At 34.5% G+C, this 17,729-nt stretch overlaps 1 protein-coding gene across 5 annotated transcripts in view; it reads left to right on the top strand.

Moving 5' to 3' along the window:
* Nucleotides 1–17,729, top strand: part of KIFAP3 (kinesin associated protein 3) — a 170,061-nt gene that overhangs the window by 77,150 nt on the left and 75,182 nt on the right. For all 5 annotated transcript variants that reach the window (XM_033195193.1, XM_033195195.1, XM_033195194.1 and 2 more), the window contains exon 11: nt 15,330–15,430. In XM_033195193.1, coding sequence (XP_033051084.1) covers nt 15,330–15,430 — 101 coding nt within the window. The remainder of the gene's footprint in view (nt 1–15,329; nt 15,431–17,729) is intronic.

Below are 17,729 nucleotides of genomic sequence, written 5' to 3'. Positions count from 1 at the left end.
GGGTTGGGGGATGGCAAGAAAATTCCTTGTCATAGTGTATTCTTCAGTACCCTGGAGGATGTACTGATAGTGTTTCAAAAGTAACATGAAAAGTTAAATTTTCCTAGCTTTTTGTCTGATGGATCATGCACACATTTTGTTGCACCTTTCATTTGCTTTGGTTTAGAGATTTCATAAGCTGAGGATTGTTTGATATGCTTGAGGATGGTTTTAGCCCAAGAGCGAGCATAAATACGCAATTGAAATGTGTTCTTTGGAAGGGCCTTCATTCTTGGATAAAAGTTAAACATCACATAGTGACAGGTGGCAGTGTTTTACAGAGTGCATACATCATAATAATAATAAAAGTGGCATTTCACTGGTGAACTCTTTTGGACAATTCTGAATTTTTTAGTTCATATTTTTTTTTCTGTTGTGAGTGATATTATTGTATATTTTAAATTAATGTTCCAAATTTTTATGTCAGCTTTTAAAATGTTAACTAAATTTTATTTTATAATACCTTAAGTTCTGGGGTACATGTGCAGAATGTGCACGTTTGTTACATAGGTATACATGTGCCATGGTGGTTTGCTGCATCCATCAGCACACCATCTACATTAGGTATTTCTCTTAATGCTACTCCTCCCATTTCCCCCCACCCCCCCAACAGATCCTGGTGTGTGATGTTCCCCTCCCTGTGTCCATGTGTTCTCATTGTTCAACTCCCACTTATGAATGAGAACATGTTCCTGTGTTAGTTTGCTGAGAATGATATTTTCCAGCTTCCTCTATGTCCCTGCAAAGGACATGATCTCATCCTTTTTTATGGCTGCATAGCATTCCATGGTATATATGTGCCACATTTTCTTTATCCAGTATATCATCGATGGGCATTTGATTTGGTTCCATGTCTTTGCTATTGTGAATAGTGCTGCAGTAAACATACGTGGGCATGTGTCTTTATACTAGCATGATTTATAATCCTCTGGGTATACGCAGTAATGGGATTGCTGGGTCAAATGGTATTTCTGGTTCTAGATCCTTGAGGAATGGCCACACTGTCTTCCACAATGGTTGAACTAATTTACACTTCCACTAACAGTGTAAAAGCATTCCTATTTCTCCACATCCTCTCCAGCATCTGTTGTTTCCTGACTTTTTAATGATCATCATTCTAACTGGCATGAGATGGTATCTCATTGTGGTTTTGATTTGCATTTCTGTAATGACCAGTGATGATGAGCTTGTTTTCGTATGTTGTTGGCTGCATAAATATCTTCTTTTGAGAAATGTCTGTTCATATCTTTCTCCCACTTTTTGATGGGATTGTTTTTTTCTTGCAAATCTGTTTACGTCCCTTCTAGATTCTGGATATTAGCCCTTTGTCAGATGGATAGATTGCAAAAAGTTTCTCCCATTCTGTAGGTTGCCTGTTCACTCTGATGATAGTTTCTTTTGCTGTGCAGAAGCTCTTTAGTTTAATTAGATCCCATTTGTCAATTTGGGCTTTTGTTGCCATTGCTTTTGGTGTTTTAGTCATAAAGTCTTTGCCCATGTCTATGTCCTGAATGGTATTGCCTAGATTTTCTTCTAGGGTTTTTATGGTTTTAGGTCTTTTGTTTAAGTCTTTAATTTTATCTTTCGTTAATATTTGTATAAGGTGTAAGGAAGGGGTCCAGTTTTAGTTTTCTGCATATGGCTAGCCAGTTTTCCCAACACCATTTATTAAATAGGGAATCCTTTCTGCATTGCATGTTTTTGTCAGGTTTGTCAAATATCAGATTTCTGAGGCCTCTGTTCTGTTCCATGAGTCTATATGTCTGTTTTGGTACCAGTACCATGCTGTTTTGGTTACTGTAGCCTTGTAGTATAGTTTGAAGTCAGGTAGTGTGACGCTTCTAGCTTTGTTCTTTTTGCTTAGGATTGTCTTGACTATATGGGCTCTTTTTTTGGTTCCATATGAAATTTAATGTAGTTTTTTTCTAATTCTGTGAAGAAAATCGTTGGTAGCTTGATGGGGATAGCACTGAATCTATAAATTACTTTGGGCAGTATGACCATTTTCACAATTTTGATTCTTCTATCCATGAGCATGGAATGTTTTTCCATTTGTTTGTGCCCTCTCTTATTTCCTTGAGCAGTGGTTTGTAGTTCTCCTTGAAGAGGTCCTTCACATCCCTTGTAAGTTGTATTCCTAGGTGTTATGTTCTCTTTGTAGCAATTGTAAATTTATTTTTCACTTTCACTTCTTTTACCTTCTAGTTATTATGTTGTTTCTTTTCTTCCCATTTAAACTCTCCTCAAAAGAGTTATCTTCATTTCCTGTCTTCATTTTTCCTCTTCCCTTTCATATATATTAATATGCCCTCTCTCCCTATTCTCTGTCTCTTTCTGTTTCTTTCCCTATCTGCCCATCTCCCTCTCTCTCTCCCTCTCCCCACTTCCTTCTATTCTCTCTCCTCTTTCAGTCACCTCCCCTCATTGTTTTACACACTACTGAATCTTTTCCAATCAAGCTGTCACTCCCACTCTTCACCTCCCACACAAACAACCCATCAGACTACTCTGGTCAAGTTCCAGTGACCTGCACGTTGCCAAAGCCAGTGGTCAATTTCTATTACTCATGTTACTCAACCTATGAGCAGTATTTGTTACAGTTCCCTCCTTTAACTTTTTCCATTGGTTTTCCAGGACTCAGTACTCTTAATAGCTTTCCTCCTAAATATCCAGTCCTTCTCAGTCTCCTTTTCTGCTTCCACCTCTTCTTTCCAATTTCTAAGCATTAGAATGCCCCCAGGACTTAGTCCTTGGACTTTATCTATGCTTGTTACTTTGCTGACTTCATTCCATTTAAATAGTCTGCCTATACTGACGACTCCTAAATAGCAATAGAAATAATCTCAGCCTCCTCCCTGATTTTCTTGGTCCAGATATTACTACTTGGATGCCTCATTAGCATCTGAGATTTAACAGGTTCAAAATTAAGCTCCCGATCTCTACCCTACCCTCACCTCAATTTACTATTTTCACAGTCTTTCTCATGTCAGTAAATGGTAACTTCATCTTTCTAGTTAACTGGACCAAAACTGGAGGAATTATCCTCAACCCTTTTCTTTCCCTCCTGTGCTTTATCCAAACTCTTAGGAATCCAGTCAGCTATATCTTCAAAATATAGCTGCTACCCCATAGTACTTAATCATCATGAATATAAATTCCATATAATTATCTTGTTTATTACCTCCCGTGTTCACCCTCCAGGCCCCATCAGCATAAGCTCCATGACAATATGGAGTTCCATCAAGTCTCGGCTAATATGTAAGAAGAGGCAGATGAAGAATATTGAAGCACCATTAGCATGGCACTTCTTTACTCCTAATACCTAGAACAATGTCTAGCACCTTATATGTTCTCAATAAATATTTGGTGGCTGGTTAGAGGGATGAATGGATAAAAGGATGAAAGGAACACATGAAAGGAAAGAACATCAAAGGAACTGAGCTTGAGTCTTCCCTTTGCCCTTTATTACCTGAGTGACTTTAGGCACGTCATCAGTTGATCTTCACTAAACCTTTCGTCTTATTTAAAAAATTAGGGTATAAAATAGGTCCTATCTCACAGGTTTGTTCTGAGAATTAGATGAGATAATAAACATATTTATTTGATAACTAGAAAGTCGTGTACAAATGTTAGTCACGATAAGGAGGAAGAAAAGGAACGGAAAGACTGGAGGGGGCTAATGGTTGCCAAATGAGAGATCAGAGAGACAGAAAACAATTTGCTTCACAGTTTTGAGTATTTCTAGACCTGCTTATAGAGGGTTTGTTATAGAGGGTTTGTTTTAAACATTGAAATAGCGCCTTAATTTCACTTATATTTTATACCTTTCTCATGTATCAGTGAATTCAGGGCAGGAATCTTCTAATACGCTGATACTCAAAGTGTGGTCCATGGACCAATACTTGGTCTATTTGTTATTAGTTGTTACTGGTCTATGATGAGTAAGTCCAAAAATTGAAAGTAAGCACTCAGACACATATAGCAATTTGACTGAATAAGATTTTGTCTGCTGAATGTAATAATAAAAATTTGCATCTTCTATTTTATATATCTTTTGTTTAATTTCATTTTTATTAATAAGATAATATACATAATATAATAAATATTATAATAAAATAATAATAATATAATACAATAATTTAATAAAAATGTTAGGGGAAGAAATCAAAAACCTGGCTCACCACCACAGATAGTTTGAGAACTACTGTTCAAATAGATGAAATGACAGTCTTAATCCTAGGTTAGTAAACTGTTCTTTAAACGTATTCAGAAGTCCATATAATTTGAACCCAGTATCACAAAGTTACCCTGCCTTCGGATACCTCCTTAGCTCATTTATAAGCAGAGATGAGAATGTTTCTCATCCTTAAAAACTGAGGAATTAGTAGTGTTACCCGTAGATGTTGCTAAGTTTTTCTATACTTACAATAATTATAATAGCTATAAATTGAGTCAATGAATATTCATCTGGTGTACTTAATTTATGTTAAGCATTTTCATATATAATTTATAAACATATGCAAATTAACTTAAAAAGTTAACTAACTCCGACATATTTCTTAAAGTTACCTTTTAATCAACAGAGCCACCCTGGTCAGTGATAAATGTATGGCACTGAAAGCTACTAGTATGAAGGTTTGAACCATCATTTGAATTTTGATTCTGAGTTCTAACTGTGTAAATTTTGATTCTTCTAACTTAGTTTTAAGTCTGTGCCAGTTTGCATGGCTGGCTTATGCAGAAACTAATGTTATTGGTTATGACAGGAAAATTGGGACTCCTAAATTCAATAGCACATCAGACCTGTTTCACAATTTTATGTGAATAATTTCAAAAGGTCTAATTTTTGGTAATGTTAGACCATATTGTCTTCATTGGAAGACAAATTAGAGTTTCTAAGGTGTTCCAAATTGATATAAATGTTTCTGTATTCTGTGAATAGACCCAACATTGATTTTGAGAGTAAGAATGGCACCTGATTCATTTTTGTCTAGATTACATTTAGGTAATATGGGTTTAGGGCATTTTACAGGGCTGTAGAAAGGTTTCATCAGCATGTAAGGAGTCAGACCAGGTCAAGAGTTAAGTGATAAATGTTTGATTTCTTCCGGTTTAGACAAGTCTGATTTCCCTTATTGTTGGAGATCACCAGAGCAGATACTGTTGAACTCTAAACTTTGATCATATAAAAATTAAGGGTTATTTCCTTTGACCATTCTGTCATATGTCTTTAAAAGAAAATTGACAAAGTTAACTTCTGAACACCTTTGAAATTTTTCCACAATGTTAAATCACTTGTTTACTTTATATTAATATGACCTAATTTTTAATTTACCAACAGCATCATGAAGAATGAAAAACTAAAACTTTATTTTGTGAAGAAGGCAACATTTTGCCTTTGCTGACTTATTAAAAACTGGAAGTGGTCAGAGTAATGATTTTGAAGCAAAATGAAGTGTTTTCCATTTTTTTGAAACTAGGTTGCCTTTATGATAGTTTCTTTAAGAAACTTAAAGTAGATTTTTTAAAAAATAAATTGGTTTGGTTGGTCTGTTTATTACCAAACTATTATGGAATTTCACACATCTGTTTCCGAACACAACTCCTCATAGACTACTACACTGTTTCTCAATTTTAATAGGCCTCATTTATCCTATAAATAAACCTACATTTTCTTACCTGATCAAGTGAGCAAACAATAGGGGTCAGATGTGCAAACAGTTTAACAGAAAGCACATGTCTCGCCGTCAGGGTGAGGTAGAGTCATATCAGGATTGCTTGAAGTTATTAATGGCAGTAAAATTTATGCTTCCTCCTGTTTTCCCAATTAAATCAAGAAGCCTTTTTTCTTAAGATTCTTCTATCACCAGCTGGTTCCAATACTGTGTGTGTGTGAATATTGCCTAGGGTGTCTCCATTTCTAGATGGTAAAATTTGGCATATTACCATTCTAGATGGTAAAATAAAGCATATTAAGTCAATGATGTGGACATACAGGCTAGAAAGCAGTCATCGTTAAGGGCTTTATGTTGGTCCTTATCATTTGTACCACAAGTATGTGTATTCTTTAGGGCTTATTGCAAATAACTTGTATTCTCTGGATGTAATAAAAATTCTACAGAGGACATAATAAAATAATTGAAGACATGTTGAAAAATCAGCCGTGTGGCCAAATGTGCAGTTGTACATACTATAAAAAATGAAAATTCATCAAAAAGGTTGTATATAAGAGTACTCATTTAGTGAATATCTCTAAAAACAGAGTTTTTAGCTTACCGGTAGATCTGCAGTATTAGTTTCTCATACTTTTAAAATTAAATAATTGGACATAAAAAATTATTTATCTGTGAACCACTGTACCTCAGAAATGATTGTTGTATTTAATGTTTTCATACTGATCTTTGTAATCTATAAATTATGTTATATTTTCCCCTTAACTGTTGCTTAACAGCTGTTGGTTTTTATTTGTTCATCTCAAATCTTGACTGTAGACAAATCTATTATAAAACAGATCATCCAGTATAGTTACAGTCTTAAACAATGGTCTGTGCAAATTCAAGTTTAAACTAAGGCTATCTGTTTATACTGAGTATATATCTGCAATATATGCTCTAATAAGCATAAAATTTTATGGAAATGTATCAAAGATGTTCTGGCATAATTTCAATATGTTTTTAGCCTATGTCAGTGTAGTTAACATGTTCAGTAATTGTCGCGCTTATCTTTTAAGTGGTGGTTTTCGCCTGTGGCATTTTCACTGTATTGATAGAACTTTAGGGGCTCTAACTCCATAATAAATGTAAAGACATCTGCAAATTTTGAAGCGTGTTGTATTCATATAGACTTTCCAGGGGTAATATATCACCTTAATGCTGTTCTATCCTAATATAGGTGTGCTTATATTCCCACTTCTCTTATCTTTTCGTGGAGCCTTTGTGACATCAAAGGGAGTGTTCTACTTTGAAAGAAGACATAGAGTATAGAAGAGAATGAGAATCTGGCTAATAATGTGGCCCATAACTTGTGTTCTCACTTTGTTTTCACAGTGTTGGGCTGGGTCTACTGCAGAAACGGAAATTTGGCTTTTGAGTTCTCTTGTTCAGAACTCATTTCTGCTTGACTGAGCTGTGAATGAAAAATCCCAACTGTCTTACAAAATTAGTAATTGAATGGTGTTTTTACTAATCACTTCAGAGATGAAAAAACTGAAGACATTTTAAAATTCAAAACCCATCAGCATGTGTTTTGCCCTTTAATTGGCAGAAAATCGATTGTGAGAGCAGCCCAAAAAGCTGATTTTTTTTCTCCTTCAGCTGCTCCAGCTGAACTACAGCTGTAAATTTCTTTAAAAAGAAAAAAAGATGCAATGTTTCTTATAAACTCTTGAATGTACTTTATAAGTGCAATAATTCTCACAAAATCAGTTACTGGAGTTAATGACCAGTTTGTTAAGGCATTAACTGCCCTCAGCTGGGAATGACCAATTTGAGGGGAATGGCTGCACAAATGCTAAGATAATTCAGTAACACTTTCAAATAATGATCCAGCTAATTAACGGTGAATTCCTGTGGAAATCCTATCGAAGTACTTATGACCTTTGCATTTAATAGCCAGTGAGTTCATCATGATTCATGTTTATTACCATAAATACCAAAGGAATCATAATGACTAGGCCATTTTTTTTCTACCCTGCCCTTATTACTTGAACAGATTTGACTAATCCACCTCCAGTCATTAAGAACATAGTTCTCAAGATACTCAGTCTTTTCACTGCCCTTGCTTAAAATTCACAGAGCGTTTGGTGCTGTGCCAGCATGCCGACTATTGGCAGCCTGTTTTTACTTGGGATGCCATTAGAGAATAATTGATGTCTTTATGTCTTAAAGGAGCCTTTTTGAAATGTCTGCCATTTGTGGGATGTAGAGGAATCATAGCTGGTTAGCTAGAGTTTATGGCTTCTAGTCGTGAATTCTTATGGGAAAATCATACCCTCCAATCCTCATTTCTTGTAGGAATTCACTTAGGGTATATAAGATTTTTTTCTTGGGCTTTATTTTGTAAGAACTCAGATGTTCTTTCTTTCAGTAAATGAAGAAGACTATTAGTTTACAATAAAGGATAAGATCTTTATTTTACTTAGACCATTTAATCTCTCTAATAGCTGTTTATTGCTATGTGATCTGCAAATTAGCCTTTAAGTCATAATAATAAATGTTAGCTGCCAAAGAGCCTTTACTTTCTCTGCAGAGCTGTGTTTGAATAGATGAATTCAGGTTATTTCCAGACATCTTCCCACTCCAGGTACTCACTTTTGTTCTAAAATGCCTTGTCTTTTTTGTTGTAGGTGTCAGATATCTGCTAGATGCCATGAAGTTATAGGCCACATTTTTATTAAGTGTTGATTATTTATGTAATCATTTATGATTCAGTGAATAAGATACATATGTTTTATATGCTGTAGTCTTCCTATATTGAAATTATTTAGAAGAGAAAGAAAATACGTGATTTGTAACTGTAGAACTAGAATCATCAAGATAATATATGGGTAACAAGACCGTTTATAAAATATTTACATATTTTTCTGAATAAAAGGCCAAATGCCAGTTTATATCTTTTTCATTCCCTAACTAAATACAAAAAGGGGGGGAATTAAATTTATAGTTATTTGTAAATCAATTGTTTGAATTCTAGGGGAACCTTCACCCAGATAAAATCCAGAAGACACATTAGCAACTTGGGTTAGATAGATCCCTCAATAAAATATTATAGTCCCTTAGCTCTGTCATCACCTCCTTTCACACTCTTTCCTCAAGAAAAAAAAAAGTGTGTGTGTGTGTGTGTATACACATATATATATAGTTGGTGCAGTACTAGTTGTAGTCCTATTTCTTTTGTTCAGTTGTGTTCAGCTAAAACATGGGGAAAACACCTCTGCTCATACAGGTTTTATTTGTCTGGGATATGCTGTTTAAAGGCAAATGAAAGAGGGTAGCTAATTGTGAGATTTCTCTTCAGTGTCCTCAGACTTCTGTCTGTTCTTTCTTCTGCTTGATAGCCCATCACCTCCATGACTGTTCCCTACTTTAGGAGTGAAAGTAAGTTCTGTTAAAAGAAGGAAACGTGAAAGGATAAGAGATTTTGAAATGTGTGTGTGGAGGAGGGGATAATTTTCTTTAGTAAAGTTTGTTTTTTTTTTTCCCATTAAGGAATTTATAACTCTATGAGAGTGAGAGAATGATCATGGGTTCTTATTACATATGGGTCACTGAGTAGAGCCTCAGGTGTAAGATGATTCTCCTAAGCCTAAATTTTATGAACAGCAGAATTTTTTTTTTTTTTTTTTTTTTTTGTTGAGACGAAGTCTCACTCAGCCACCCAGGCTGGAATGGAGTAGTACGATCTTGGCTTACTGCAACCACCATCTCCCAGATTCAAGCTATTCTCACATCTCAGCTTCCCTAGTAGCTGGGATTACAGGCACCTGCCATTATGCCTGGCTAATTTTTATATTTTAGTAGAGACGGGATTTCACCATGTTGACCAGGCTGGTCTTGAACTCCTGTCCTCAGGTAATCCACATGCCTTGGCCTCCCAAAGTGCTAGGATTACAGGCGTGAGCCACTGCATCCGGCCAAACAGCAGAGCTGTATAGGAAAATGACTAGTAGAAAGGTAAGTGGCTCAGCCACAGGCTCAGAGAATACCTCTGAACCGTGTCTAGCTCATCTCAGAAATCTTGCTACCTTTCCAACTTACTTTACTTCTAACTACAGTTCAAGTCTTGAAAGTAAAAAATACAAAGCATCATACTTATTAGGAACACATGATAGTACTGTTGTATTGGTAAAACAAAAAATGTTATTGTCAACATAATAATGGTAATAAGAAATGGTATTTATCGAATTGGTTTATTGTACATCAAACTTAGTGCTAATTGCTTTACCAGGATCCTCTCATCTAATCTTCACACAGCCTTTTCAGGTAGGTACAGTTATTATCCCATTTTTACAGATGATGAAACTGAAACACAGAATTTAAATAACATTCACAAGGCTGTATAGCTAATGAGTGGAAGAGCCACAGATTGAACCCGAGCAGTCTGCCTCCAGAGCCTGAGCTGTCAACCAATGTTAGAGTATAGCTTTTATCAGTCTACCTACATTTTAAGCTTCTAGCCCCTTGTTTCTCTCATAAAATCACAGATTGATAGCAGTTATTGTCCAATTTAGTGAGAGTGAGTTTCAGAACTTAGGCTGCTGTAGGTCTAGTCCTCAAAACCACTTGGGGGATAATGCAGTTTGCCCCATGAAGAACTTCTTTCATCCATTGGAACCTGTTATATCTGGGCACAGGCCCTCTGAGAAATATCTGATTGCATTTCTCCATTTCATCTCTTATCTTCACCACTGCCAATCTTCTTACCCTTTTCCCCAAGAGTCCCAGATCTAGCAGATCCTACAGAGTCCCTCTAGGTGCATCTCCTTCCTGTACTTTGCCCTAAGGAATGATAATGATAACTTACATTTATTTGGCATTATTGTTTTCCCTCTTTCTGCTGCCTCCTGGAAGACTTGGTTAAAAGTACATGCATGAGCTTTGTAGTCAGACGTAGGTTTGAATCTCAGATTCACATCTGTGTTTCCTTTTGAAAGGGTCATAGCCTTAGTGAATGTCATTGCCTCATCTCTGAATCAAAGATAATACCGACCCCTTTAATCACTTGTAAGGTATAAATGAGAAAAACTATGTTGAACATGCGATACAAACAATACCATTTTTTGTTTAACCCTTTCTCTTTAACCTTCTCTCAAAGAATTGTGGTATAAGAAAGATTAATTGTCCATAGCCTTATGTCCCTAGAGCTTCTCTTAACTTCAGTCCTTGAGTTTTTAGCAAACTTTTGGATATGATGATCATTTTAGATGAGTATTATAGGAAATTAGAAACATATTCAGAGTTTTTTTAATAGAGGATCACAGAGAGAGAAGTAGGAAGGTGTGGGAGAACTGTAAGGAGCTTTCACCTTTGGCCATAAGTGTGAAGAGAAAAGAAAAATGAGAAAGTACATAAGAGCAGAGTTAGGACTAGCTGCCAAATGAATCATCCTACCTTTGGAAATTAGACATTTAGTTTTGCCATATAAAATTAATATAAATTGTTATATCTGAGAACTGCTTCTTATCTATATTATTTATCTGCCAGTAGAAATTATTATAACTTTAGGACTCTTCTCTGTACCTTCTATTCTAACAGATACCCTTTATCCTGAGTTGGCCTTTGGAAGCTACACACACACAGACACAAGCTATATGTATACATACATGTATATAAAATTAATTAGAGAATTTCCCTTGTTATTCTTTTATTTTAATTTTTTTAGCTTCTCCCAGTGTTCAGGAATTTCTTGTTCTTTTAATATAGTACATGTTTTTGAAGGTGAGTCTTTCCTTCCTCTCACCTTACATGAATGATGTGCCACCTCAGGACCTTGCTTTTTAGAATTTTTTCATTGACATGAACAGCAGACAGATTCTCCTAGAGTATAGAATAGTTTCCTGTTTCCTTCCTATCCTCACATTGAATTTTAATGTTTGATTATTTACTTTGTTGTTAAAGAATCTTTTATATTGGTTATCGATTTCTCTTTGTTTTTTTTACCATTTAATAAGTTGTATTACTTGGAATCCTACTTTTCAGTGAATCCATTACATAGAGAAAATATCTTGAAATATTCTGTAAAAATTAAATAGGACTAGGACTTACCCACAGCTGAATGACATAGAAAATAACTGGAATCACAGGGAAAGAAAGACTTTCCTTCAGAATGTAAGAGTTTGCTTTAAAACTGTTTGAAAATATTTTCAAATATCTCAATTTCCAGGGGAAAAAAATAACATGAGATATAGTCTGACCAAGACTAAGGGAATCCTATCTTCTTGGAGAATAAAGTTGGAATTTTTCATGTTTAATCTACATATCATGAGAACCTGTTTAAATGTTAAGTTTTGCTATGGCAAATGTGCTTTATACTAGAATAAGTATAAATTGGTGCCTTCAACAGTATAAAAATGTAGTCTGTTAAAATCTAACATTAAAATTGATAAATCTTACATGTTTACATTGCTCCAAACTCAAGGACAAAGTTGTTGGGGTTGAGAACATTTTGTCTGCACTTTTCTCTTACTTGGAGCGATTTCACAATTTTTACCTACTTCCCTCCAAATAAAATTCTAACCCCTAAACAAAGACTTTAAATGTTTTTTTCTCCCACATTACTTTATCTTAGCTTTATTTTAACCTTAGTCAATAGTCATTATCCTTAGAGCCTATCTCTGACTCTAATTCAGCTTCCCTCTTCTTTATAAATTTTGTAGTAAAGCTCTTCTTTTTTTTTTTTTTTTTTTGTTTTTTTTTTTTGTTTTTTTTTTGAGGCGGAGTCTCGCTCTGTCGCCCGGACTGGAGTGCAGTGGCCAGATCTCAGCTCACTGCAAGCTCCGCCTCCTGGGTTTCCGCCATTCTCCTGCCTCAGCCTCCCAAGTAGCTGGGACTACAGGCGCCCGCCACCTCGCCCGGCTAGTTTTTGTATTTTTAGTAGAGACGGGGTTTCACCGTGTTAGCCAGGATGGTCTCGATCTCCTGACCTCGTGATCCGCCCGTCTCGGCCTCCCAAAGTGCTGGGATTACAGGCTTGAGCCACCGCGCCCGGCCAGTAAAGCTCTTCAAACAATAGAAGAAATGCAAAATTTACCTTAAATGATTTGACTTGGGCTGTCTATTCTGTAAATTTTCTATAAATTTAATTTTTCTATAAATAATGCTATAGGGAAAAATTAAAAATAGATGAAATAAATATTATTTCATATAAATAAAATGTGTTTCCTGTATATGTTGTATTCCAAGTAGCTGAATTAGTGAATTTATAGATTTTATTTAAGGTGAAAATGCTTACTAGTGTCCGTTCATCCGAAAAACATAAATTGTTTTTATCTTATCCCAAGGAGTTGTTCTTACTGCTATTGTAAGCAATAGGAAATAGGCTTTAGCCTAACAATTTTGAAAATCTAAAAGCCTGGATTTAAAAAGCAGTATATTTTTAAAACAAGTTTAATTCTCTCATGTGTCAATGTCTATCAGTCTTTTATACCTGATAATATCTTACATAGAAAACAGTTTCACCTTGTGATATAAAAATGTTGAATACCAAAGGCATCAAATGAGGAAAAAAAAATGTTTGAGAGTAGTATTGTAACATTACCTGGTAAAGATTTGGGAATCAGAGAGACCTATGTTTAAATCCCCGCTCAACCACTTACAAGGCTATGTAGCAAATATTTATTTTTCTCTAAACTTCAGATTTCTCATCTGAAACATAGGGATGATAAGACCTATTTGACAGATTGTTTTGAGATTCAATGCCATGCAGTCTGTTTAGCATGTCTCTTGATATGTAGTAAATGTTTAATAAATTATTATTAACCAATCAACAATTATTAAATACCTTTTCTGTGCTAGGTACTATTCTTGCATCTGGGGATAATGCAGTGAATAAAGTCTTTGCTTTCCTGGAGGTTATATGTTAAATAAATATATCAGATGGTAAGGAAATTCGAAGTAAATTTAGGAGATAAAGGGTCACTATATTTTTTGCCTACTTTTTTTTTTTCTTTTTTTTTTTTGAGACAGAGTTCTTATTCTGTTGCCCAGGCTGGCTTGCAGTGGCATGATCTCGGCTCACTGCAACCTCCACCTCCTGGGTATAAGCGATTCTCCTGCCTCAGCCTCTCTAGTACCTGGGATTACAGACGCATGCCACCACATCCAGCTAATTTTTATATTTTTAGTAGAGACAGGGTTTCCATGTTGGCCAGGCTGGCCTCAAATTCTTGACCTCAAGCAATCCACTTGCCTCAGCCTCTCAAAGTGCTGGGATTACAGGCATGATCCTTACAAGACCTCCTGAAACTGAATACTTCTGTCTCAAATCTTACCTGTCTCGAATTCTGAACCCCTTTTAGAACTAGTAATTTCTATCTTTGACTAAATGAGTTTAGTTTTTCAGCTTGTATTTTTAAATGTTAAAAACAGAATCAATCAGCAGATACTTATTGAACAACTTCCATGTTCTACGCTAGGCCTTGTGAGAATACCAGTTTAGGGCCGTGTGTGGTGGCTAACACTTGTAATCTCAGCACTTAGGGAGGCCAAGGTGGGTGGATCATGAGGTCAGGAGTTCAAGACCAGCCTAGTCAATATGGTGAAACCCCATCTCTACTAAAAATACAAAAAAAATTAGCCAGGCATGGTGATGGGTGCCTGAATCCCAGCTACTCAGGAGGCTGAGGCAGGAGAATCCCTTGAACCTGGGAAGCAGAGGTTGCAGTGAGCCAAGCTCATACCACTGCACTCTAACCTGGGCAACAGAGTGAGACTCTGTCTCTTAAAAAAAAAAAAAAAGAAAAGAAAAAAGAAAATACCAGTTTATTTCCTCTAAAGAATTTCTAACTATTTGGGAATATCTTCAGGATTTCTCATAGCCCAGAATTTTCAAAAAGGATATTGTTTTTTGGATAAAATTTTTAGCTAAGCAACTTTTCTGGCTCTAGTTTTATCATTGACTTTGAGATCATAACTAGGTCCTTAAAATATGTTCTGTCTGAAAGCAGTTAGGATTAAATGATATATTAAAGTCCCATTTTGTTTTTCAAATCTTGATATGTATTCACTTTTTTTCAGTTTCATGGCATATAAAACCAGAATAATCTTACCTTAGAAGTTCTGAGACGTTCTTCATACTATATTTAGGTTATGTTATAGCCTATAGCATTTTATGGTCATATTTTTTTTTTTTGTTATAACTACTACTTTACTTCTTTCATCATTTGGATGATATTTTCAGTTTCTGGTTCATAGAAATATGCTCTTTTATTTACTATTTCTAATGCATCACCACTGTCAATGAACTGTATTAATCACATATTTTGATAAAACAGTAAAGATGGGGAGGCTAATGACCCAATGTTTTTGTATTGGACTCATGAAAATAATTAATTATTAGGGTTAATTTTCTTTTTCAAAACTATACCTTGGAAAATAGACATTCTGTCTTGGAAATTAGTGATGTTTCACATATAAATATGCTTGCTCTAAACTTTGGATTTGAAATAGCTCAAAATATTTTTCAGATTAAGTTTGTATAAGGATTTTATTCAGTAGTTTAACTTGTAGTACATTGAGTGTGCTATATAAAAAATATGTATTTATGGCATCATCACTATGATGTTTTATTCCTAGGCAATGACAACTACAAACAAATAGCAATGTGTGTTCTTTACCACATAAGCATGGATGACCGCTTTAAATCAATGTTTGCGTACACTGACTGTATACCACAGGTAAGTGGTTTAAGTGTTTTAAGAAAAACGTTTAAGAAATATATATCTTTTTACTCTTTTCTCTTGATTTGTCAAGATTTTCTCTCTTAAAAAGTTCTTAATAATACTACATATTTATTATAGAAATTTGAGGAAGTACAGAACTGTATAAAAACGAAAATAACTTTCCATTATCCCAAATGTAGAGATAACTATTTAACACTTTGGTACACTTCTCTCTACATACTTAAAAAATAATATATTGAGATTATATGGTATATATAATATTTACATATTGCTTTATTAATATATCATAATTATACTCATGTCACTGAACATTCTTCAAAAATTATTTTTAATAGTTGTATAACATTCTATTACATGGATGTACCATAATTTAAATATTGTTAAATTGTATGTTTAGGTTTTTCCAATTTATCACATAAAAATATATGTAAGCAAATGAAAATAATGTGAGATACCATATTTGTAAATGCTTCCCCACATCTCTGAATTTTTTTAAATTCCTAAAAGTAGGGTAGCGTAGCTAAGTCGAAAGATAATGAAAACTTGTGTTTTTGTTTTGGCCAAAATATCTTCTAAGAAAACATAAGTTTTTACTTCCAGCTAACACTTAATTTTTAACAACACTGGATATTATTGTTCTTCTAAATATGTGGTGGTTCGTTATTTCTTTTTGTTTGCATTTCCATGAATCTTGGTGAGGTTGAACATTTTTTCATGTGTTTGTTATCCATATTCTGTTACAGATTATTCATGTCTCTTGCCAGTCTGTCCGTCCGTCTTTCCTTCCTTCCTTCCTTTTTTTTTTTTTTTTTTTTTTGTTGAGACAGAATCTTGCTCTGTTACCCAGGCTAAAGTGCAGTGGTACAGTCATTAACTCACTGGAGTCTTAAAATACTTAGGCTCAAGCAATCCTCCTGCCTCAGCCTCATGGGTAGCTAGGACTACAGGTGTGCACCACCATGACTAGTTAATTTTTTAATTTATTTTATTTTATTTTTTGTACAGACAGGGTTTGGCTTTTTTGCCCAGGACAGTCTCGAACTCCTGACTCTAACTAATCCTCCCTGCTTGTCCTCCCAAAGTGCTGGGATTGCAAGTGTGAGCCATCAAAATGGGCCTTCCCAATTTTTTAATTGATTTGTTAATATTTTTATTATTAAATAAGATCAATGTATATAACTATTTTAATTTTATGTTACAAATATTGCTTAAGTTTGTCACGTGTCCTTTAATTTTGTTTATGTTTAATATTAATAGATTTAATTGCTTTGCATTCTCTGATGGGAAAATGTTTCATCAAAATTCTTTCATTTATATACAACTGCTCTCAAGAAAGTTTTTTTGCTGTGATTCAGTGGCTAGATATGTATCTTATGTTAGGTCTAAATAGACCTAAATAAATATCTGTCCTAAATATCTTGAAGGAGTTTATTGATTTTTTTGTAACATAGACTGTATGTTACAAGGGTAGAGATTCTGTACATAGTAACAATTTTACTCTTAGGGAATTAGCATTCATAGGATCACTGTTGTGTCATTAATCTTTATTAAACTACCTTCCACTAATTTGAATTATGATGATTGTAACACTAGTTGGGCTGATTTTTAATATTATATTATTTTTTATAAAATAGTTTTCTGAAACAAAAATTGTAGGATGTATGATATACAATAAACATACTTTTAAAAACATGTTAGAAAATATGAATAAATCATCCTTATGAAAGTAATTCCACTTCACTCCTACTACATAATTCCTTCTTCATCTATAAAGAATTATTAAATGCATGTTACTTGAAAAATAACATGTAGTAAAAAACAGACCATAACTTTTCTTTTTATTGATTCCAATTGACCTTTCATTCATTCCAAATTGGATAAAACAGTGCTAAAAATGAATTTGCTATTCGAGAATTTTAATACTTCACCTACATGTATTTAAAAAATTGATAAACTCTCTAGGGTAATTTCTTAGACTTTTATATCAGGGGATAAACTAATTATGCTTGTTTATAGGAAATAGACATCCCTGAAAGAATATATAGCATATCTTATCTAGCAAGACAGGGTGTCTTACAGAGATAATGCTTGTCAGACTATACTCAGTGCAAAGTGTAATCAAACTCTTTGTCAAACCAGTTTTCAATAAAAGAGTAGCCATGTCAAAGGGAGATTACAGGTGATTTACTACAGTCTCACTCCATATGTTCTAAAGGTTTCTGCTTTGCAGTTTCAAAGGGTGTTCCTTTTCCAATTCCATTTTGAGTCAGAACTTCATTGACCACAGGATATG

The sequence above is a fragment of the Trachypithecus francoisi genome, unplaced genomic scaffold, assembly GCF_009764315.1.
Source record: "Trachypithecus francoisi isolate TF-2019V2 unplaced genomic scaffold, Tfra_2.0 Lachesis_group5, whole genome shotgun sequence".
Classification (NCBI taxonomy): Eukaryota; Metazoa; Chordata; class Mammalia; order Primates; family Cercopithecidae; genus Trachypithecus; species Trachypithecus francoisi.
The sequence above is the reverse complement of the archived record's forward strand: the minus strand, read 5'-3'. Positions and strand labels throughout refer to the sequence as shown.